The 25375-nt window shown below is 43.3% G+C and overlaps 1 protein-coding gene and 1 long non-coding RNA gene across 4 annotated transcripts in view; one reads left to right on the top strand and one right to left on the bottom strand.

Annotated features, from left to right (window-relative positions):
- Positions 1–25375, bottom strand: part of SPTBN1 (spectrin beta, non-erythrocytic 1) — a 198457-nt gene that overhangs the window by 100598 nt on the left and 72484 nt on the right. Inside the window, exon 1 of one of the 3 annotated variants that reach the window (XM_042932282.1) lies at positions 10950–11590. The exons of 1 other annotated variant lie outside the window; for it this stretch is intronic. In XM_042932282.1, coding sequence (XP_042788216.1) covers positions 10950–11058 — 109 coding nt within the window. In that variant the 5' untranslated portion in view covers positions 11059–11590. Of the gene's footprint in view, positions 1–10949; positions 11591–25375 lie in introns of those variants that run through there. One more of the 3 variants, XM_042932281.1, reaches the window with a different exon arrangement.
- Positions 12006–13108, top strand: LOC122216057. Its single transcript, XR_006200673.1, has 2 exons — positions 12006–12475; positions 12866–13108. It is a non-coding gene; the product is annotated as an uncharacterized LOC122216057 (long non-coding RNA).

The raw sequence follows: 25375 nt of genomic DNA, 5'->3' as shown, positions 1-25375 counted from the left end.
GCAAGTTGTTTAAACCTCTGTAGGTAAACGTCTCCTTCAATAGAAATCAGGGCACCATTTTCAAGCATCAGAAACACACTTTGCACTAGACTTGTACTCACCTCTCAACTACTACACACTCAAACTAGTGATAAACAGAAACTCACTGGCATTTAATAGTTCAAACAGAATACACGGACTTTCAAAGATTTCATATACATTAAAAATATGTATTAAAACAGACCTTCAAAGTTTCTCTTAAAAAAAGAAAAAAAACCTAATTCAAAATGCCAAGGCCACATTCCAAGAGATAACCACCATTTGCACATCTTCAGTGTCACCAAAATAAGGTCTACGGTTTGTATAAGGATTTCAGGCAAAACACACACACACTCCAACTAGTCTGTACTTAAACGGCAGCTCTCACTCCAAAATTCCAGCACAATTACACTCCGTAGGGGGTAAAATTCACCCAAATAATGACACAGCCTATGTAATTTCCTTGCCACCAAAGAAGAACAGAGCCTGCAGACTTTTTATGTTTTGCTCACATTCTTCATGAATAAAGCGTGCCTCAGTGATCCTCAAATTAACTTTCCACTTGCATCATTTCAGTATTAAAAGAGACTTTAAGGCCGGATCTTTCACAAGGCCTTTGTGAAAACCAAATATAGGCTGGCCTGTGTCTCCATGCTACTGTGATTACTGGATTTGCCACTTAAAGACCCTATGCCTCTTGAAAACAAGGTTGGGGCAGAGAGAGAAAAGCTAAGAAAGGCCTTTCAAAAGCACACACAGTAGAGGCATTCACCAATCTGCACAGGGCGGGTAATATTAGTTTGGCTACAGTAGTTCTCTCTGACAAAGTGCTGGAAGCTCTGGCTCCAGCAATAACTGCTCTAGATGCTTTTTATGAACTTGGGAAAGCCAGCACCATTGTGACCTTCAACCTACATCAAAAGTCATCAGACTCAGACTCAAGTGACTGCAGTCAACCTTGTAATATGTTCTAAAGGGGAACATAAAAGGGGTGTTTCAGTTGGGTGCATTTTCAAGCAAACCAAACACTCTTCTGACATGCTGAAGGAAACCACACCCAGAACAGGTTTCAGGGGTGGAGGTGGGGTAAGATACCCAACTTAAGTTCAAGAGACCAGCCACTGTTGGGCCCCACTTTACCATTTAACCAGAACGTGTAATAATAATGGCTGTCATTGATTACTGAGGGTCTGCCATGTACCAGGTACTGTGACCATTTCCATGGAGAATCTGACTTTTTCTTACAATAATTTTATTTCATAAAATCTGTATTACCTTCATCCCAGAGATGAGTGAACAGGCTCAGATTAGTAAAAAGACTGCCCTGATCTACAAAGCAATTTGGCAATAGGCACAGAAATACCCACATATGAAAGTTTATGATAAAATGTTAAATGAAAAACAGAAACAAGACACCAAAAAACTGAATCTATATAATGATTATAATAATGTTAAACTGTACATGCATATAGATAAGAACTATCGAAAAGTTAAAATCTGCTGGGATTGCTGGATCTTAAACTATTCTTTCTTTTTGAACATGTCATAATTTGGCTATGAAATAATTATTGTATAAGTGAATTTTGGAGTAATATAAAGAACAGTTAGAAATTAAACTTTTTTTGCCCATAAGTGACCTTCAATCCTACTGTGGTAAGAATATCACCTGAGTGGCCTCTTGACTCATACTGCTTTCATTACCTGTGCCCTTTTCATCAGGAAGGCTTTGGACTGGTGCTAGTTGAGAACAGAAATAACTTATCTCCCCCATCCCTTTTCTTTCTTCTTTAAGGGGCAAAAACTTCCAGCCATCAAGTTTCAGCAGATGTTTTTTCTCCTCTACCTAATCAATACCCACTAATTTTAAAGCTTCACCTGCAGACTCACAGGAAATGAGCACTTATCAAGTAACAGATATTTAATGTATGTTAAATCCACTTTTAACAGCCACACCTGAAGGCACTGCTAGGGAAGTCTGATATACATGAAAGTGGACTAAAGTCTAAGTGCAAGTGCAACAAGGGCATCATTGATTTCATATAGGATGCTTTTACTAAAACGGAGCATGGGGGAAGGAATTTTTTTGCTTTAAAAAAAAGTTTAAAAGTATGTAAAAGGTTGAAGTCATAAAGCAAGTATGAATTTACCAAGCCTCTACTTCCCAGGATAACACGCTAAAATTCTGAAAGAACTTAAGGAAACTGGCCGAGAGAATTGTTTTAATGCTCCATTAATACCAAATGGGTAGGGATGCTTGGGTGGCTCAGTTGATTAAGTGTTCTCTTGGTTTTGGCCTTGGTCACAATCTCACAGGTTCCTGAGTTCAAGCCCTGTGTCAGGCTCTGCACTAGCAGCAGGGATCCTGCTTGGAATTCTCTCTCTCCCCTCCCCCCACCCCCACCCCCACTCTCTCTCTCAAATTAAAAAAATAAACTTAAAAAATACATATACCAAATGGGTAAATGAAAAGAAACTGTGCTTTTTTAACCTCACCAATTTTGAGAAATGCAGGATTAGCAAATACAAAAATCCCAGCCAAATTCTACAAAGATTTACAAAGCTAGGAATTAACCAACCATGCTTTTAAAGCCCTGTAATCTCCTAGGGTAATACTAAACTTTCTTTAATTAACTATTATACATTTGGATATAAGATTATTTTTATAGTTACTTTAAAATGCTCTAGGTTACCTGAAAAAGACCAGGAAACCTTTAATGTAGACTCATATAAAACACATAAACTTTAAACCTCAGGAAGGTCATAAGCTTTCTGGAACTTTTTTGCTGTCTGCTCACAGGGGTAAAGAGGCAAGTAGAGATTATTTTCAAGGCAGCACTTTTTTTTTTTTTTTAATGTTCATTTATTTTTGAGAGAGAGAGACAGAGCATGAGCAGGGGAGGAGCAGAGAGAGAGAGACACAGAATCCTAAGTAGGCTCCAGGCTCTGAACTCAGTACAGAGACTAACTAGAGGCTCGAACCCACGATCTGAGCTGTGACATCATGACCTGAGCCACCCAGGTGCCCCCCAAGGCGGCACTTCTTAAACTTGAAGATGCCTACAAACCACCTGGGGATCTTGTTACAATGAAGTTCTGACTTAGTTGATCTGGGGTGGGCTTGAGATTCTGCATTTCTAACAAACCCCCAGGTCATCTGCAGACCACACTAAGTAACCAGGTTCTAAGTACCTTGCAATTTAAAATTCGAGGAGGCTATGCTGTTTCTCACCCCACAAATGCAACAGTCTCCCGACTGGTTTCCAGCCTCTTTTCCTGACCACTACCCTCTAAAGCAATCAACACACTAAGCAGTCAAACACACCTTTCTTGGGAGGAAAAAAAAAGTCAGAACAAGTCACTATCCTATCTAAAATCCTTCAGTGGCTTTCCACTGCTCAACTTACCTCCGAACTCCTTAACCTGATTTACAGGACCACACATCCTCTGGCTTTTCAATTATCCTTCTAGAACCCCTCCTATCCACCCTTCCTTATTCTGCACTCTGCAAACTCTGGCCACTCTGAACCTGCTCCACTTCCCCTACCCTGGTCTTGCATCCCTAGCCTGGGTCTCTAACCTGGAACAAGTTTATTCTCCACTTGTGTCTCTACTCCGTAAGCTCAACCAGCATTTCCAGCATTGCTGAAATACACTTCCTCACACACTTCCTAACCAGGGGACAGGTCTCAACACATTTTTATTAATAAGCTGATGGGATAAGCAAGAAAGCAAACCCTCTATTTTAAAAATCAGTTTTATTATTTCTTGGGATTCTTCTTGCTCTAAAGTTGCCTAGATTAGTGACGAACTACTGAGCTTTTAAATGCCAAGTCCTTCGCACCCATGAACTGGTTTAACAACTGCCAAAGTCTTAATTAAGCCAATCTAAGAACATTAGCCAGCTAAGAACACAGAAGTTAGAAAAATGCTTACAATACCTTTATTGTTTATTTCACCTGTCATTAGTTTTTCATAGCTGGGGGCCTAAGAATTGATAGAAACTTGTCAGGCAAGGGGGAGAAAAGATACCAAGATCTAAAAATGGCTGAGATCTACCTGGCTTACTTTGATAATGTGCACAGGTGTAATTCCACTTTGAGGGATGTATGCCTATGAAGCTATCATTAACTGAAAACTTGAAGCTCTGTCACTAGTCACGTCATTTTCTAGAAGACAAGAAAACAAACCCTGAAATCCATATTTAAATTGCTGTGCAATACCAGACTTCTTAAGAGTTCATCCACATGTAGAACTTTTCTTTAAAAGAAAAGATGACGATGGAAACAATAACCACACTTTACATTTTTAATAGTACATGGATGTTTTCAAGGAAGCTTCATATAGATTATGGCAGCTACTGTTCAACACAACCCTGGAAGGTAAACCTGACAGGTATTCGGATAAGGAAAGCAGCCCAGATCTTCAGAGATCCAGGACAGGGCTGTGACGAGGTACTGTATGCCTGCCTTCCAGTCACCAGGTCGTTGGGATTTCTGTTTTTACAGTTAAATGCAGTAGATTCTTAAGAACCTAAATGGAACTAAGCGAGATGCCTTACAGAACTGTACTCACAACCTGCAGATACTAGTGTCTTTACCTCTATTTTTTCTAAACTTAGATCTTTCTGGATTGATCTTCACAGCAACTTGGTGGGCAAGTAGGACAGGTAATTGACCCATCTGGCAGATGAGGTAGCTGAAGCCTGAAGATGTTAAATGGCTTTTCTAATTTAGTGGGACAGAGGCCATTCCTGACTAAATGCCTTTTCCACTATTAAACAATTTTGTTCTGAACATACTTTTTCACAACTCTTCATTCTTCAATAAATCACATATATTATCTGCTCCTATTTAGGAGCAATTCATGCAGTCAGTTCCTCCCCATCACCAAATTACAAAGATTCTATGAATGATCCAATAAGGGAGTATTCTCAAAGTTGAGTGTGCGTTAGAGCCACCTGGCAGGCTATAAAAAACACCTACTGCTGGGCCCCACCCCAGAGTTTCAGAAGTAGGGCCTGAGAATTTATATTTCTAGCAAGTTCCCAGATCATGCTGATGCTGCTGGGCTGGGGGCCTCCTATTGAGAACCACTGCAATAAAGCAGCCCATAATAATAATTGCATTTATTTACTCTTTAACAGACTTGGTAACTATTACATGTAAGACAGGTTATGTCAGACTTTTGTCTTTATGCCCCTATAATAACCAAAAGCAGTATGTAAAAATCACAAAATGAGCAAGTGCTTAAACTTTAAATCTTATAGGAAGGGAATCCAAGCAGAGACTCTGACCTCCTCTCCCTCTGGGAATACTTAGAATTAAGTGGCATCTGAACTGGAACTCGAAAGTAATAATCCTGACTCAAGAAAGAATTCCTGGTGCAAGAAAGCTGGAGAGCAGGGTCTCAAGGGCAGGGAAAACGCAGGGTAGGTTTAGGGAATCCTGAGTACTGTTGAGGAAGGAGTAGCAGGAGCTGGAAATGGGAAGGTCAGCTGGAGCCAAGTCACAATGGAGTCAAATCCCAAAACTTTTTGCACAGAGCTCTAATCAGGGCCCAGCTTTAGGAGACCAAAGAGACTAAAACACAGGTAGAGGCAGTGGGGCGCGGTGAAGAGATCCCTTTCTGGGCCCTAGGCATGTGAAGAGGTGACAGGAACAGAGTCATCAGAAAGCTTCCTCAGCAGTCAGGTCATTTACTCCTATTTCACTACCCTAAAAAAAGTGGTCTCTCTTCCTCAAAGGGAGTTATCAGTCACCTCCCTCTTCTTGCTAGCTGGCCTCCCACAGTCCTTTTAATGGACATCCCAGTCAAACACCACATTTAAGCTAAAGGAATTGGCATTCCCTTGACCATCAGAGTTCCTAGCCCACCAAAACCAGAGAGCACCACATGTCCAGTAATCTGACCGGTCCATTAATTTTCCATGCCACCACAATGCAATTCATGATATCTGGGGAACAGGTGCTATGGCTCATACCTAACCCACTTTGTTGTCCTAGAAAAGATCAAATTTGGAATCCAAAAACCTGGATTCTGGAGTGGTAGCCTCATACCAAATGATCTGCTTATTTACCTATAAAAAATAATATCTAGCCCAGAGAAATATTATTATTAAATACATGCACACTTACTTAGAACTTACTAAGTACTACCTCCCATGCTGGGTACTTTGAATAGTCTCATTTAGTTAATTATGCAAGATGATACATATTAAAGTTAAGTGCTGTACACATTAGTAGTAGTTATTATTACTACACCATTCAAAAAGGATTCTAATTCACAAATCTGTTAAGAACTTCCAAATTTTAGGGTGCTCCTGGGTGGCTCAGTCAGTTAAGTGTCCAACTTTGGCTCAGATCATGATCTCACAGTTCAAGAGTTTGAGCTTCATGTCAGGCTCTGTGCTGACAGCTCAGAGCCTGGAGCCTGCTTTGGATTCTGTGTCTCCCTCTCTCTCTGTCCCTCTCCTGTTTGTGCTGTGTCTCTCTCTTAAAAATAAATAAACATTAAAAAAAAATTTTTTTTAAAAGAACTTCCAAATTTTAGGCTGAAAGTCTGGTAAACTGTTAAAAAGATTTTTTTTTTTAATTGGTTACTTGTCCCACAAAGTTATCGGGCTTAGAAAAGCTATCGTATCGTATTGGCAGATATCCAGACCAAAACGCCAATCTTGACATGCTTTCATTAAACCCAAAAATGCTCTTATAAATCCTGGCCCCCACCCCCAAAAAAGAGTTCTCATTCGTCACCAACTCTTTTCATTCGTCACCAACTCTTTTCACTGTCACAATGGGAAATATATGAAGGCTAACACTGTTATCTAAGAACTTTAAATTTTCTTCATGATGAGGAGGTAGAAGCCCAGCAATCTTCTTTCTCTAAGGTTTAAGATATTATGCAAGACAAATATCTAGGTACCCTAACAAACTGGCAAGTTCTTAAAAACTTAAGACCAGCAATGCTCTTTCACTAAGAGAAGAAACCAGGACCACAAAAAAATATGAAGAAATGCAATAAGACAACTCTGAGATAGCAAGTAATAAACTGCTCTGTAGTTTTCTGTGTCCCACTGAAGACAAACGACTCCATAACTCCTTCTGGACACTGGGACACGTTCATTGAGCCAGAACAGCTAAGAAAAAGCACCTTTTCCAGAAATACCAAGTGCTAGATGTCAGGGTTAGGCTGCAAAGAAGGCAGAAGAAATTCATATTGATGCTTTTCAACTAGATCCTGTCTTCATTACAACCCCACCGCTGGGGCCAAGAGAATCAGCGTTCTGGGAGGCAGGTAGGCAGGAGAGAGCAATCTGGTTAGGGTGCCCATTTCACAATGTAACCTCATTATTATTATTATTATTATTATTTTATTATTATTATTATTATTGCAGAAATAAAATCAGTATCTAAAGGTCTAGGAAAAGAAAATTAGAGAACAACAATATGCAGCCTGAGCTCAGTAATGCCTGTGAACCCTCGTCAAGCTATTTGATTGTCTTCTCATCTTTAAAATGTCCTAGGTGTGTTACGAAGACAAGATACCATATATAAATCTCCTACTAACATGTCTGGGACACAGTAAGCACTCAATGAAATCTTCTTCCCACCAACCACAAGAGAGGAGACAAGAAGCTTTATGGAATAACTGGAATGTGAGCAGAGTCTTAAAAAATTATAGGAATGATTTCTGCACGTAAAATGAAGAGTGGGGCATTTAAGGCAAAAGGCAGACAATGAAGGCAAAACCTGGGGCTTGGTTTTATGAAGAGCGGCAAGCCTGCCTACCTGGAAGATTTGACTGGAATGTAAGAGGCAGAATACGAAGTATTTGGGGTTTGGGCCATTTGGGGAGGGTCCAATGCCAAGTTAAAGAGCCTGGCATTTAATTTACTTTTTAGGCACAAGCAACAGTTCCTGAGTAGAAGAGTAGCAATTCCTATAGGGAATTCAGCTGGCTGATTTGAAACTGAAGGAAAGGTATTATGAATCTGTTACTACAAACACATTTTTTTAAACATGTCAGGTTGAGTTTTTTGTGTTTTAGCATTTCTTTCTTATTTGAAAAAAAACTAACCCACCTTTAAAGACACATGATCAGGCTCTGAGGAAGGTGGTAACTCAATTTTGCAGATGAACAATTTGAAAAAGAGAGAGAATGCACTTTGGGTGTGTCTGTTAGGTGTGCTGGGTGTTGGTGGTTAACAACTGAAGCCATCAGAGGCTGAAGGTCTGTTTCTGTTTCTTGTTTTACTTATACCAGGAACACCAGTGTGACAGATATCACTCTACATCTCAGACCCTTAAATCAGAGTGTAAGTAAGTCACACTTATTTGCTTACTATCTAAGTAGACTAAACACATTTTAATATCATATTCCTTTAGCTACAACATCAAATCTCATCCCTGGTCCCTCCTGAAATTTTTAGGATCAACTGTGAAAATATGCAAAGCCAGCAAAAATATCTCCCACGAAATCACAGTACCCTCAGAAATAAACATCTCAGGCATAGACGCTAAATGAATAAATTCATGTAAGAAGCATTTTAAAAAATCAATTCAAAAGACCAGTTTACCAATACTGGGTTATAACTGCTAGGAAGGATGATATTCAGAAGAATAAAAAACGGGGTGGTGGGGCAAGGAGCAGCTTTGGAGGCATGCATAAAATTAAATCAGATGATATAATCTATATATTATAAAAGATGTGATGATTGGAAGAACTACAAATACAAACTGGGGGTAGGAAAGGGAAAAAGTTTTAGCAAAAATTCTTCTAAAGTTGCTCACAATGCAATCAGTTCCACACACCCCTACTAAGGAGGATGCGATGTTTGTAATTCTCCTGGGATCCACCATACTTGGAAGTTAATTCACCCTTTCTCAGTTCCTCAACATGGGTAGTTTTCTGTTATAGAGATACCAACACTAAACTTGTGTAACTCCTAAACCACAATATTCAGAAATAAGAAAGCTATCTGGTACTACATTAGGGAGCAAAAGTCATTAAAAAAAAAAAAAAAGCCAGCAAACAAAATGTGAAGCCTACACCTTTTGAAGAGATTTCCTTGAGAAACAGTAATGAGCACCTGGTGATTTTTTTTTTTTTTTAATTTAAATTTTACTCTATCCAGGGAGGACAGTTTAAGACATTTCCTGTGTGTAAGCTCCACCCTTCTCAGTGAGCAGTTTTACAACCATCCTCAAACCTTTCAGATAACGGCCTTTTGTTGTTATGGGTGGGCCTTTGAGAACACTGCCCCCCACACCTTCTTACATTTTCTCCTTGGTTTTGCATTTTTTTTCCCTGAGACTACAGGAGTGGGCTGATTGGATGTTGGTAATAGGTTTTCTGATCAAGGATCTGCCCGTTGGGTGCTTTCTCCTTAGCGGTGTGACACAATGAAGCAGGGAGACTTAGTCATGCTTACAGGAGGTGCATTCTGAATTCTTAAAACCTAAAACCATGGGGCTTCCAGCACAGACCCAGAAGATAACAGACACACCACCATTCCTCTCTTTACCATTTGCAAATGTCCCCTACCGCCCTGTTTCCCCAACCCAAATTTTCCCAAAAAGCAAATTCTACCTTCCAAGAGCTCAAGGGGAATGAAGCAAAGACACATAACCACTCCCTGGGGGGAATGGAGCTTCCTCTTAGCTAACTGCCCCAGGAACGCAGCACAGACTAGCAAATGTTTAAAATCACGTCCCGTTCTGCCTCTTGTTTTCCAGAAAAGTGTCATTACTGTCAACTATTTCACAAGACAAATAAACCTTTGAATGAAATATATCCTCCCTCCCCTTCCCAATGAAAACATTCTAGGATTGAGCTGCTTCCTTCCTTCCTCCTCCTCACAGGAACCACATTTGTGGCACTAAGAAGAGTTAAAATAAGAAACATACAGTGTGTAAAGGCCACTTTTTCACAGCATTAGAACCATTCCTGGCCTACTACTGATTCCAGGGGCTTCCAAACGGAAAGAGTTCTGTTTTCAGTTATGAGTCCTTTTTCATGTATAAGCTCTGAGAAACCACCAGCCAGGCCTGCTGGTTGGGCAGGGACAGCCAAGGGCTGGAGGGGCCACCCCAGCAGCGGGCTGCAGGCCCATCATCCCACACACTGCTGCACACAGGTCCCTGCTCTCCACAAAAATATGTGCGGTAAAATACTGGATTCATTCAATTATTTCAGACTAATATAGACGCCAAGAAACCTATAATTGATCCAACGAATCCAACCCATAGCACTGGAATGACAATAACTGGCTTTCATTATAAATTACATAGCCTACTAAATTGATGGGAAGGTTCTCCCCAACACAATACATCAAAAGAGTTAAAATTAAGCTTCGGAATCAAAACTGTAATTTACCCAAGGCTTAGGAACAAAAAGACCACTCCCTCCTCCCTTTTGCTATTGTTCTACGGGACTGGGTGTCGAGCAGTGCACTTTACACCTTTAGGATTCCCAGAGGTAAGAGGCTGGGGGCGCTGGGAGACAGAGGCGACCCAGAATCTAATGCTTGCATACTAATAGGTCTATTAGCATTGATCTACTGAGCTGCAAAGATAGCTAAAAGGACAGAAAAGGTGTGTGCAGTGAGCAGCAGATACCTGACAACCTAGAAAGCCAAAAGGATACTGGGTTGAGGGGAGAGGGGAGAGGGGAGAAGGGGGAGAGAGGAGGGGGGGGGGAGAGGGAGAGAGGGAGAGAGAGAATGGGACTCCAAATGGAGGCTTTTCTAGAGAGTGAGAAAGTGTCTCCTTTAAGGAGTGAATGGGGTGCTCACAGCCAACCAGAGGCTTTGGGGCTGGGCCAAACGGCGGCCCGTCTTCTTTAGGGTTACATACCATATGGCACAAATAAAACCTCGGAACCCCTGTAGGCACAGCCCCAGGGCAGGTCCGGCCTTTGGGACGGGGGCTTACCTTGTAGCTGCTTGAATCTGCCTTCCAGCTGGTTGTAGTTGTAAGGCACCTGCCCCGTGTAAGCTGGGGACAGCGGCCCAGAGATGCTAGACGTCCTCTGCAATTCCATTATGCCCGGCGTAACGCCCCGGCGGGCTGCACGGTGGAAATCCCACTCCGGCCCCCGCCTACCCCCATCCAACACACAGCAGCTTCCGCACGGCTTGGCTCCCGGCCCCTGTGAAAAGGGCTGGACCTCAGGCAAGCCCCATTCCGGTCTGAAAGTCCAGCGGGCTGATCTGATAGGAAGTTGGCTGCAGCAGAGTCCACCTTAGCCCGGCCAGGAGTTACCACTCACGCATCTAATTCCTTGTTGTTTTCCTTTCTTTTGTGGCTCTCGACTAGAAGCTTGAAATAAATTACCGAGGAGGGGCGGGAAGACGGAGGGAGGAAGGAAAGGAAGGTGCAAGTCCTACTTTAAAAATTTGTTTAAATATGGCCAATCCTAAGCATGCCCCATCGCTGAGCCCAGGAGCTCGCGGGAGCAGTACACACACCTCCTCCCGGCTGCCCGCGGTGGCCGCCGGTTTGTAATTTAATCATGAGCCACTCTCCGTGCGCTGGGCGGTGATGTCACCTGATTAGCATAACAGCATTGTAGAGGAAACGCAGGCTGTACCACGAGGAGGGGCGCGGGGGACGCCGGCCGGCCGGCGTCCCCCCACCTACAGGCGGCCCGGGACGGCCCACGCCGCCTCTACAGCTCCGGAGCCGCGGACCCTCGGGCCGGGCCCAGGACGCGCCTGTCGCAGTGGTACCTTCCCAAACAAAGCTGCTGGAATTACAATCTTTTGTTGAGAGCCTCGTGTAACGGAAAAGTCTCCGATTACTATCACATGAAAAGGAGGCAGCCCGGGAGGGTGAGGAGCCCCGCAGGTCGCCGGCCGGGGCGGTTCATCCACTCCTCAGCGTCCATGGAGATAACGCGGCCACCAGGGCCGCGCACCTAGGTGCGCGCAGCGTCCCTACTGCGCGGGCGCCAACCACTCGGGGGGGGGGGGGGGGGGGGGGGGGGGGGGCCGGCCGGCCACTGCGTACAAGTGAGACAAAGTCAGGGCCACAGCGAGGGGAAGTGTGAGTTCATCGCACCGAAGAATCTCAATAGACTTCTGCGGCCATCACAAGATGTTTAGCGGGAGGTTTTCTGGTATAACACTGGCTCCGTAATACTAAGTCGATGCTGGATTTACGGGAGCACTGATTTGCAAGGCATTGTGGGAGAAAGGTACACAGGTATATACCTCAAGGATCCCTGACCCGAGGAATTTACCAACCGATGGGGAGATTAAGAGACCAGAAATTATCTTCAAATCCTACTTTGATTTGTAAAATGAGACTCCTGAACTTTTGGGTTCTTCAAGATACTAAAACTCTCCTCCTTAACTTCTCCCACCGATCTCAACCAAAAAAAAAAAAAAAAAAAAAAAAAAAAAAAAAAAAAAAAAATCTCGTACAGAGACAGTAACAGTGGTCAAAATATATTTTGGGTAAATAACTGACCCTAGTTTTTTCTTCCCACCACCCCAACCCCCTCTCCCCTAACTACAGACAGAAAACAAATCACAAATTTGGCTTTTCCACATGGAATGCTGCAGCAATACTCACTGAAGAAGGTAATTTCTTCCTAAGGGATTCCAATCTGCACTAAAGAGGTGGGCCTCCACTCCAGGTTTACTTTAGTCCCCAGGGCACTGGTAATTCAAGCAACTGCATCCTATCCAGGGCTAGAGTTAAAACAAACCTAAAGTTCAACTAAGTGCTCAAATGAGCAACCCCCATTCCTGGTATCTACAGGACAAGGTTTTTAATACATCCAGTGTCAACCTTTAGCTTTCTAAAGCCAGGTCCAGGATTTGAAGGCATTTCTCATCATGCAGGATGCTGACAGGAATGTGGGGTTACTGGAAGAAGCACTGGACTAGGATTCCAAGACTTGAGCTTCTAGTCCTGGCCAAGCCTCTTAATCGCCTATGACCTTAGAAGAAACCTGGATTCTTTCTAAACCTCCCCTGTCAGACAGGGATAATTAATGCCTACCTTTACGAGGTCAATGAGGGAATGATGTAAAAATACCCTGACAATGATGATACCATTCAAATAAAAGTGTATTTTTCAAAATACACCTTTTGCATATTTTCCCCACATATCACATCAAAGCTACAGAAAGTTGAATTGAGAATTTTCTCAATTACAATTTTAACAGGCCCTTCTTCACTATTTCATACATTATATATTAACATTAAATATACTTCACTATTAAATATGAAATTTTAAGTCTCTTAAGTGTCCAGCTGTGGGCAGAGACAAGGAGACTGCAAAATGCTTGCCAATTAACAATGCTTTATTTTTTAATCTTTAAGCCACTTAGTGAATAGAGTATGAGTCACCACTCTTCGAGACTCCCTTTCAGCTCCCTCTGGTATGGGGAAGTAGGTGAAATGAGCTTTCTAATCAGCCAGGTTACATACTAGGTGATGGGGGTAGAGGCTGGGACTAATGTAGCCACACTCAGTACTAAAGAACAGACTCCAAACAAGCCAGGCAGAGTGAATACATGCCAAGTAAGGAAGGTTTTGAGGCTGGGGAAGGGTTTAATAGCCCTGCAGGGGCAAGAGGTGAGAAGTGGGAATCTATCTGGTATGATGGGGCAGGAGAAGAAGAGGACACAACCCTGATGATTCATCTGGCCACCTCCAACTCAGCAGTGGGGTGGAGGTAAAGGAAGGCCAGAGTCACTCGTTCTTTATTCCATTCAGCATTTACTGGACCGCCAACCTTGTGCAAGGAACAATGCCCAGTGGAGGTTTCAGAGATGACTGGGAGATGGGAGAGTTTCTGGCCAAGAGGATGGGACAGATACACAAACAATGTGATAGCAGAAGAACAGACAGGGGCTAAAGAAGGGGAGCTACAAGAGTTCAGAGGACAAGGGAGACACAACTGCCTAGGAAGACAGGTAGAAACAACTCTAGGAGGGATTGGCATTGTCATCAGAACCTGAAACACAGGTAAGACTGTTGATGGGTGGGATGAGGGGAGCCTCCTCTCCTAGTGTGGAAGGTGGGATGGGAAGCAACATAAATAAAGACACCAACTGGGCTGTTCCAGGAACAGCACCAGCGAGTGTTACCATCTGACTGGAGCATAAGGGACTGTCAGGCAGGAGGGAAGCCCTGAGGGAACTAAGCCTGAGCTGGGAACAGTTGGAGACATTTCAGCCAGAGGAAGACTGGGTCTGGGTTGGGCTCTAGGGAAGATTATTCTGGCAGTGGTCAGTTAGAATGGGTAGAAAGGAGAGAGACTAAAAGCAGCAAGGTCATTCAGGTGGTTACTGGAGTTCTCCAAGTCAAAGGACTAGTCAGTGTGAGGCAACAGACACAAAAAGGAATGGACTGATGCAAGAGTTAATCCACAGGACTCTCGCAACCAACTATATATACGTGGGAGGTTCAAAGGCTAGGGTTGCACAAGACTCCAGGGTTTTTAGAGCTGGTGGCCAGGTGTAGGGGAAGGCTGACCATTTCCTTCTGGTTATGCTCAATCTGAGTTACCTGCAAAACCTAGAGGTGACATGTCCGGAAGTGGTCAAGGATGTGGAACGAGGGAAAGCTCAAGGCTGAGGAAAGAGGCCGGGCACAGTGAGAGATACTGTAGTAGGCTTACACCTGGGAAGGAATGTAAGAGGAAAGTGGCTGGGCAGAGAGCCCTGGGGAAAGCCAGGGGCTGTAAGCAAGAAGAAAAAACAGTGGAGATACCAAAAGAGCTATGGAATGAAAATCCAAGAGAAGAAAGAGATACTCAAGGAGGAAAGGGGGGTAGGATGGCATCACACTGCAAACAGAAGGAACTAGAAGTCAGAGGAGATGTGGATTAATCCAGTATGGGAATGAGGAGGTCACTGGGGTAATAAAAGCTGAAGCAAGGTTACAAGGAGTTAGAGAATGAGGAGCAAAGGGAAGAACAACAAGAAGGTAGAGGTGGTAAACAGGAGCGACAGAAGCAGGGGAAGGGGCTCTGGGCCAGGGTCCAGCTGAACACATCCTCTGTGCACAGGTTTCAGCCCTGAGTTGGCACAGGTAGGAAAAGGCCAGTGGGAAAATGGCTTGAAGTTATGGCTGGGGCAGTCAGCCGTAGCCAAGAGGAGAGATACCCTTAGCTTCTGAGGCAGAAGGGAAAGGATGAGGACATTCTGAGGAAGAAAAGAAGAAATGTAAAGGAGTTTACCCAATTCTAACTTAATAAAGCAAGAGGCCAGGGGTCTTACCCACAATTTATGGTGCTCTAAGAAGAATCCTGAAGACGCTTATGGCAGAAACACAGCATGTGAAAGGGAACACGAAGGGAGGCAAGATAGTTTTCAGAGTGCTCAGCAGTCAACCAAGCTTTCTGCAGAAACAGACCCTGTGATTTGGGGCTATCCCCTCAATCTTTTCTAATCCAAAAAACTAGTGTTCCTCAGCCGGGCCAGGGATATCAACACATGCAGCCAACTCTGATAAGAGCTGTACCTGCCTTCAAGTTGCACCAAGATTCCAGGGCGTAATGAAAGGTGGCCACAACTGACAGGCACAGTTAGCTATGGGGTCAAAGCAAATGAAACCTAAGCAACATGTACCTGCCATCCTTGTGGTGCCAGAATAGTATAACCAAGTCCCTATGGTTATCTGTGGACAGCACAAATTAGAAGTGCTGTGGTGTACTCAAAGACCCAGGTCCACAGTACTCAGGCTCACCCCATCTCCTGAGTGCCACGGAAAAGCCAAATAATTGCATGTGTGTCTAACCTTCCCTGGACCTCACCTAGAGATCAAACAGGTTGGAGTCTATGGTCATAAAAAATTCCTTCTAGTTCTAAATTTATTGGTGATAAATAATCTCCTCTCTCTTAGAGACTATTGTTGTAGTAGTAATTATCATCTATCTCCATATAAATGATTGGCCATAATAACAACAGTTATCACATTACTACAGCACTCTGTAATTTACAAAATGCTTTCACATACATTTTCTCAAGTGACTAAACCTATGAAGTAGGTATTGTGTCCATTTTGCAGACAAGGCAACTAAGATTCAGAGACACTGTGCTTTGCCCAGGCGAGGAACACGCACATTCCCTGCTAGTTCATGTGGAAGTTGCTACTTTGAGGGTTCTCTTGTTGTGAATGGGTTTTGTTTCTTTTCTCATACTTGGTAGACCTATACACTAAGATTCTGTATGACTTAGCATGAAGCACGCGAATGGGAACACTAAGAGATGAGATTAAGCCTCTGTTGCAAGAAGCTTTATGAAGTCTGAGAGGTTAAAAAAAAAAAGAATGAAAAAAAGATGACCGCTTTCCTTGCATCACAACAAGCTCAAAAGGGTAAACTACGGAGTGTTCATTTCCTGAACATCTAAACATTAGCAGGATTGCAGTGCCTGGGAGAGGATGGCCAACAAGCTGTGATGGGATTTGTACACATTCAAGGACTTGAAAAACCTACCCAAGAGCTAGGAAAGAAGTGGTGGGAACAGGGAGGTCAGAATACAAGAAGGTTTCACATATAAACTGTTTTGCCAAGTTCTCTGCCGTTTCCCGATCTGCCTTTCTGTCATCTGGATAACAGCTGGACGACCACAGACAATTTCTCCTGAACATTTCTTTATAGGAAATCAAAATACTACTACTAAAATAATCCTCCTCCACTGGTGTGGCCAGATAGAGAAGCAGGCTCCAAATCATGCCAGTGCATTTATGTTCCCAGGAGCTGAAGATTACGTGATCTATCTCACCTCTCTGGCCCACCCACCCCCTTCTCCAACCAGCCTCCTGCCCACTCCTAGTCTTGAATCCTTAACTGTGGGCATTCTTTCTCTGCCTCCTCTCTACTGTACAATGCCCAGAGAGCCTTCCGCCCCCCAATGACTGAGTTACCACTGTCCTTTCTCCCAAAGCCTGCCTCAGTATGTGTATTCTCAAAAGCCCAGTCCTTTTTCAAAGGGAACTGCACCATGTACCAGAAAGCTCATCAACTAACCAAGCATACCACCACGAAATCCAGTCAAAAACAGAAAACAGAATTACCTGAGACCTTCTTCCCCTGCCCTCCCGAAAAAAACAATTTTCAGTAAGTCCCACTATAACAACACATATCTCTAACATTTCTGTGCCACTGCTAGCAAGCAGCCTGCCATGCTTCCAGAACATCTCCTTTCTCCCCAGTGGCACCTCACATACAGGCCCACAGCCTGGGTTGCTGGAAGCAGTCAGCAGCACTTCCTCATGACCACATGGCTCCTGAAGATCAGGGCCTACACCACTCCTCAGCTTACTCCCAGAGCACCACCCACGGGGCATTTGGGTCAGGGTTTAGAGGAGGAAAGGTGCTTAAAAAGAGACTTGGAATCTAGGAATCTGGCTCTGCTACTTTCTAAGCGTGTGATTCCCTGAGCCTGAAAAATCAGCCCAATAAGGGGGCCAACTTCAGAGAGCTGTCCTATAACTGAGTAAATGTCTGCAAAAGAGAAATGCCAGGAAGGCAGCCACACTATCTGAGCAGCTATGATCACTAGTCTTTAAATTCTTTGTGGAGGAAATTTCAAAAAGTAATTCTACCCCACCTTTGGCCACCTGTTCGCCAAGGGGGCTGTTGGCTGGAGGGTGTTACAGGTTTCCTACGGAGTCACTGACCTCAAAGCCAGGGACCACTGTGGGCACCCCTCTGGATTTCTGGACAAGGACAATTCAGGATGGTAAGACTAGTCCTCAACTGGGGTGGTGCTCACAAACCTCATTCCCTTCTCTTTCACCCCATTTTGCATGGGGAAAGGCATATTCAAAATTATATTTAATAGATAAAAATAAAGCAGTAACACCTCAGAGGTAATAAAAACACAACATTCACTATGAAACAAGTTACAAAGGGCCTCTGTTTTTAGAAAGGTCAATGCTTACTTGAGGTGGGGCTATCAGATTTGATCCTTCAGGACTCAGAATACCTAGAAGAAAAATTAAAGGGAAGGCTAACGGTATTTTTCATCTACAGCAAGTGCTATCTCTGTTCCATGGAAGATATGCAAGTTTTTTTTTTCTCTCTCCACACACACACACACACACACACACACACACACACACACACACACACCTCCTGCAAAACTAGTTACACGGCTGCATTTGAAATACCAGGGCAAATCTAATTCCCATTTATATCCTTTTCCTGTTTCTTGTTCGGCTGGTCACAGCAGAATACAAAGTACCCGACATCTCTGCTGAGAAGGAGAAAAATGGCAAGTGACACTCAGTAACAAGCACCCAAGGTTCTGGGGAAGGAATGCAGTTTATTGAATCTTCTACCCCGGCCAAACCTTATCCCTGCATTCTTATCATGTCTGTTATCTGCACATGCAAAGCTTCCCTGTATGGGCAAAAGAATGCCCCAGTCCAGAGGCCCCACCTTTGGCAAACAGGTGTTGCTATGCCTGTGAATATAACACCAGCCAGAGCCAAGACTGGGCTCCTCTGCTACAGGCAGAGTGGTTCAAAGGGAAAGAACATCTGAGGAATGCAGCTGGGGCCAGGCCTGCTCTTGCCCAGAATTTTGGGTTCTGTTTCCCACTTCCAACATGGAAGGAAAAGGCTGACACACACAGGTGTTCAGAACCACTGGGCCAGAGTTTTACAAGGAAGCAGCTGGGACAGTGAGAAAATGCTGTTTCCTGGTAGCACGGCTCAAAGGAAAAAATTGGAAGAGAGGAGATACAAATCTATTCTTTGTGAAAACAGGCCAATGGACCCTGCCCTCAGATCTTCATACCCATGTTACATTCTCCAGAAGCTTACCATAGACTGGCTGCAATGAGAAAAGGTGAAAAGAGCAGGCTGAACAGGCACCCAAAGAGGGAAGGAGGAAGGAGTGGAGGGAGGCAAACCTCATCATCAAGGCAGAGGCCCCATACCTCCTGGTCCACAGAAAGTAAAAGTCAACCCATCTAACACATGTTTAGTCCTATCCAGGAACACAGGCCACTGGAGGGACCCACAAAGTTCTAAGATGTGATTTCTTCTCTGCAGACACTTTCATCCTCTGCAGACACTTTCATCCTAGCTGAGGAAATAGGACAGACAGATGGCAACAGACACACACAGACACACACACACACACACACACACACACACACACACAGGGCATGTAACAAATGAAGTCAGTGACAGTAACAGTTATAGTTACTGAAAGTACCATTCTGAATGGATCAACAATAGCATCTCTCTATTTGGCTGAGATAAAAACAGAGCAGAGTGGGGTTTCTCCCACATGAACACTGTCTGTGGCTATACTGTCTTATCTGCGATTTTAATGTGGCTCCTAGCCAAATCCCTGCCAACAAGTGCCAGAGTCACACAGGAGTGTAGGTTATTGTATTTGTTAATTAGGGGTCGGAGATACTATTTCTTCCTCTTTGAAAAACAGGTCCTGATTACCTCGTTGCAGGTCTATGGAACACTGTGTGCGGCCCTGGCATGTTAAAATGTGAAATATTTTAAGGGTGCAGTCATTTCTTCCTCCTCAGCACCCGAGCTTCTGCCAATCTCTCAATGAGATAACACAGCCTCCTTCCCACAGAACTTTGCTAGGCACAGGCCCTGAATAATTCATGGTCAGCCCAGTCACTCAGGAGCGCAAGGCCCGCCAGCTGCCATTAGCTAGGAGGCAGGCTCCAGGCTTGGAGGCTTGATAGGAATTACCTATCAACTACCTCTGAGACCCTCTTTACAGAAGCAAACAACTCGTCCCACTTTTCTTCTCCCCATTTTTAACTAGGCACTTTCCCACTAGATAAAAGTGTAACTTTTACTCGAAAGAAGACAGATGGGGGTGGGAAGACAGTGACGCTCTGAAACAAATGCATGGTCAGGGTGTCATTTCTCCACTTGGGACACTGAGATGACACGGGTAAAGGACCAGACACTGTGCCTCACACAAGACAGATGCTCAATAAATGCCAATCCTCGTCCCTTTCTCCTACTTGTCTTTCTGCTCCAGCCAAGCTTGATTCACACTGCACCCTGCTTTGGCTCTCCCATCTCCATGCCTCTGTTCTGGGTGCTCCCCTCTCCTCTGAAGTCAGTCTATATCTATCCTTCTTCAAGCCAAGTTCAAACTTCCCTCCTCCAGGAAGATTTCCCAGATTATCCCTGCTGAGATGATTGCTCCCCCTCTCAGAAACCCTATACCAGTACCGTCAGCACCCCCTTGTCTGGCACCTATCATGCACTGCCTTAGAGTATTGCTTTTCTTGTGTACCAGTCTTATCAACCTAATTAAAATAATGGCAAGTGCACCCGTTACAGACTCGAGAGAAGTGAAAAATGGACTCTAGACTCAGCTTTTGTCACTGACTGGCCTTGTGACCCTGAGCTGGTCCCTTGGCTTCTCCAATTTTCTCCCCCAAAACCACAAGATGTGAAATCGAAAAGCTCTAAGGTCCTCTGGACGTAATGCTCTTGGAAATACATTACCACCTGTCTTAGGGCAGATTCAAGTCTTAGAACACCTTCACTCTATATCGCTAAGCCCAGTTTCCCCTAAGAAAATGTTAAATACCATTCAGTCATTTCAGAAGCCTGGACACCAAACAGAAGCCTGAACAGAGCAAGGGCTCTGTGAGGGAGGTGGCACTATATGGAGAACTGGAGAGCCTTCTCCACCTTATGGAACACCCCTTGGTTTACATGTCAATCCTTCATGAGGAGAACATGAGAGCCAAACTCCTAACAGGTATCAAGAAGGTCCTTTTCAAAATGTACCTACCTAAGCCAACCATCTCATTAATAGATAAGGAAAATGAGGCACAGAAAGGTATGCCCAGAAATACGAAGGAAGTTAAAGTACACCTTCTGAAATCCTGCTGCCTTTCATTTCTAGGGCAAACCAGGAGCTGTGGACAGAGGAAGTAGCAGGCATTTCTCACGCCTCTCTGTCCGGGAAGTAGGCCCAGGACTCAAAATTAGAAAAGGCTCACCTTTGTCCACTCTCCCACTTCACCACCCAGCATCCAACACCATGGTGAAGCCAAGAGGCTCGTACTAAGTGGCAGATGACCCTTATTTTCCATGTTCTCTGATGCCCGGTGTGTCCCAGCACAGACAGAATAAAGACCCAGATGATGGTACTGACAGCTTTAATCTTACCTTTACAGACTAACACAGAATCAAATACACTGTCAGCCCCAATAAACTCTCTTGTCCAAAGACCCTTTCTCATTTTTCTGCACTGAACTTTTATTTTTCTTATGATATTCTGAGAGAAGAGTTTAGTCAGGAGGCATTTTTTAAAAAACATCTGAAAAATGGACTATTGATCAAAAGTAGAATTTTAATGACAGGGAAGGAATGAAGTGGGCTAAGAGAGAGACTAAGCTCTTTTCTAAAACCTGACATGTTCATCTATAACCACCTCTCCACTCATCTTTTATTACCATTTCTACTGCCCTCTTTCTTAATTACCACCTACCAGGAAAAAAAAAACACATAAATTGTGACCACGATGGTGCATTTCTCCACTCCACCTTATTTTTATAACATAATAAAAACTTCAGTAAAGGATGCAGAGAAATTGGAACACTTGTGCACTGTGGACAGGAATTTAAAATGGTGGAGGTGTTATGGAAAACAGTATGGAGGTTTCCTCAAAAAATTCAAAATAGAATTACATATGATGCAGCAATCCCACTTCTGGGTATCTATCCCAAAACAAAATAAAACCAAAACCTGAAAGCAGGATCTCAAAAAGAGATGATTCGCACACCCATGTTCAGTGCAGCATTATTCACAAGAGCCAAGATGTGGAAACAATGCAAATGTCCACTGATGAATGAATGGGTAAAGAAAATGTGGCATTTACACACAACAGACTATTATTCAGCCTTAAAAAAGAAAGCAATCATGTGACATGCCGCAACACAGATGAACCTTAAGGATGTCATGCTAAGTCATTATGAGGACATGATGAAAGAAGCCAATCACAGAAAGACAAGTACTGTATGATTCCACTTACATGTGGCATCTAGAGTAATCAAACTGATGGAAACGGAAAGTAAAACAGAGGCTGCCAGGAGCTGAGGAGAGGGTGGAGGGGGTAGTTTTTCGGTGGGTACAGAGTTTCAGTTTTCCAAGATGAAGAAGTTCTAGAGATCTGCTACATTAATATAGTGAATACAGTCAACACTACTGAACTGTACACTTAAAAATGCTTAAGATGGTAAATTTTATATGTTTTTTACAATTAAGAAAAATTAAAAAAAAAAAACAAACTAGAGTCAGGGGGAATGCAGTACTGAGTGTGGGGACAAACAGCAAATCTAAAGCTATGCGGTATGCATGTGTGAGTCCCAAGCTCTAACATTCTCAAAAACTATTGACCAACACTCTGATCCCTCCAAGCCCGTTCTTCAACCCTTAAGAAAACTTTATGGGAATCTTGCCAACTCTTCAGTTTTGTAAAAACTGGAGAAAAAAAAAAAGGCTTAATAAACAAGTTATTGATTCCAAACTGCCTCACTCACATCCTGCACAGCATTGTAGAGCAACCTCCATTTACCAGTTACCACCAGGGTCAGGCCTCAGAATCTCCACAAGTCCAAACTCCATGAAATTGTTTAAAAATGATGTTCTCTGAGATTGAGTGCCTCAAACACAAAAGTAATCAACTGGCAGTTAAGGAATAGTCAGTAGTGACACATCCTAGTTGGGCAGGCATGTGCACACTGACACACTTTGGATGTAGGGGTGTGTGTGTGTGTGTGTGTGTGTGTGTGCGCACGCACAGGCCCACATGTGCACAGGATCACCTTCGCAGATATTAAATAAACAAGTTTTCCTTACTCCTAAGGTTTTGTGCTACTCCAGCATCAACTGTCCTGCAATACTTACAACTGCCCACCTAGCTAAAGAATACCCATATCCTGTCAGTGTGGGCACACACATAGTTTTCTGTCAAGAATATTTTAGTGTAGAGGTGCCTGGCTGGCTCAGTGGGTGGAGCACGTGACTCTTAATCTTGGGGTTGTGAGTTTGAGCCCCATGCTGTGGGTAAAGGTTACTTAATAAAAGTTAAAAGGGGCGCCTGGGTGGCTCAGTCGGTTGAGCGTCCGACTTCGGCTCAGGTCACGATCTCGTGCTTTGTGAATTCGAGCCCCACATTGGGCTCTGTGCTGACAGCTCAGAGCCTGGAGCCGGCTTTAGATTCTGTGTCTTTCCATCTCTCAGCCCTTCCCCTGCTCATGCTCTGTGTATGTCTCTCAATAATAACGTTAAAAATTTTTTTTAAATAAAAAAAATTAAAAAAATAAAAAGAAGAGGAAGAATTATTATTTTAGTGTAATAAGGACTCATGAAGCAACAGACCAAGGTTCTTACTGATCAAAATGTCCTTCTATCCTGCCTATTAGATTGAGGAAGGGCAAATGGCAAAAATCATTACACAGGAAAGGGGACTGTAATTTGCAGTCATTATAATCAAAGATTTGTTAACACTCTATAAGAACCTGCATTTCTGACACATCAAACACAGAAAGTTAACAAAAAATTAACAAGAGCCTCAGACTGTCACACGACATTTATTATTTCCTGGAGAAGGACAAAGGTTGCTATCAACCCTATACTCCCACACAGTTAGCTTCTCACTGTATAAACAGAAACCATCAGGAAAAGAGGCCACAACATACCTTGGTAACGAAAGGATGTTAGCCTGCTAACTCCCCTGGAGCTCACACACAATCTCAGAGGCCTAAGCAACCTAAGTATCTAACCAGCCAACCCCCTCATTTTGCAAGTAAGGAAACTGAGGCTGAGAGGATGGATGACTTCTCTCATGTATCAACTAGCCAGGCCCAGTGGCCCCCAGATGTCCTGGATGCGATAAAAGTACTGACAATGGTCTCCTATCTGAAGCGACTTTGTAAATACCAGAAAAACGCTTTGTGACCCAGGGGCACCTGGCTGGCTCAGTTGGTAGAGCACACAATTCCTGATCTTATTAGGGTTGTGAGTCCAAGCCCCACATTGGGCACAGAGCTTGCTTTTAAAACATAAATAAATTTTTAAAAAGCTTTGTGACCTAAAAAAAAAGTTTTCCTTAGATTTTAATTACCACCTGCAGACAGCAGAATAGCAACAGAAAAGTAGGCATGTTACATAAAGTGTCTAGCTAGCATCTGTTACTTGGTAGGGTCTTAGGATATCCTCACTTACTTAATTTTATCCTCCCTGAAAATGAAAATAACTTGTTGTTCTCAAGTTGTGCAACCCACCAATAGTCATATCTAGGAGAAAATGTATATTTCCACATCATATAAGGCAAATCATTCTGCTATATCTTTTTAGTATACTATTTAACACATAAATGTTTGATTGTTTTTTAAATATATAAGTCATTTAGGCATTCCTTTTTCAACTGGTCACATTTCCCTTATGCTTGTCCAAATACAAAGAAACAACCCCGTACAATATCAGATTCTTACTTCTGCTTTCCTGTTAAATATAGGTAATGTGTGTCCTATTGGGAAAGGTTTTAAAATAAGCTCAATCAGCACTGATGTCACAAATGAGTATTCACTACTTAAAACAAACAAAAAAAAAAACCCCAAAAACTGCACTCTAATTTCTGTTCCTCCAGCAATTCTCATCTTCTAAGTTTATTCAAGGGATCTCAGTCTTGATTCTCTAATATGGAGTCATCATAGAGAGAGACACAAGATTTTTCTCCATTCAGAAGAGCATTCAGAGACCTACAAATACTTATTCGAAGGAGAGCAATTTCCAGTAGAGTTAGAAAAGGCAAGTCAAAGATAGGCATCAGAGGCTTTCAATCACCATCCCAGACCATAGGAGCCTCTGATTTATATTAGCACTAAAGCAGGCAGGCAGGCTGGGGCAAGTAACAGCCCAGTTCAGAAAAGCTCAGATTGGAATCTGTAAAATGGGGGGTAATGCCCCCCTACACTAAAGACTGCTCTTAATACTAAAGTAATATTTTCATAATGTTCTCCAAGATGAAAGTGATACACAAATTTTAAGTGTTCTAGATAATACCAATGAAAATCTAGTAATATTTCTTCATTATTATCCCGATACCAAACTACAGCTGTCTCAACAAAGAGGAACAGTGCACTCAAGCTAAAAACACCCCAGGAAGGACCAGCTCTCTTCCAGTCAGAGCCAGGCTGTTCAACTGGGATTTTCTGCACTGAACACATCTCTCTTCCTCCAAGGAACACAGGTGTCTCTCTCTCTCTCTCTCTCTCTCTCTCTCTCTCTCTCTCTCTCTCCTATCTCCATCTCTCTCTCTCCCCCTCCCATCTTGGCTATTTCTGAGGGTGGGAGGTAGGGGTAATAACTTTTCAACCTCTA

The sequence above is a fragment of the Panthera leo genome, chromosome A3 (genome assembly GCF_018350215.1).
Source record: "Panthera leo isolate Ple1 chromosome A3, P.leo_Ple1_pat1.1, whole genome shotgun sequence".
Taxonomy (NCBI): domain Eukaryota; kingdom Metazoa; phylum Chordata; class Mammalia; order Carnivora; family Felidae; genus Panthera; species Panthera leo.
The sequence above is the reverse complement of the archived record's forward strand: the minus strand, read 5'-3'. Positions and strand labels throughout refer to the sequence as shown.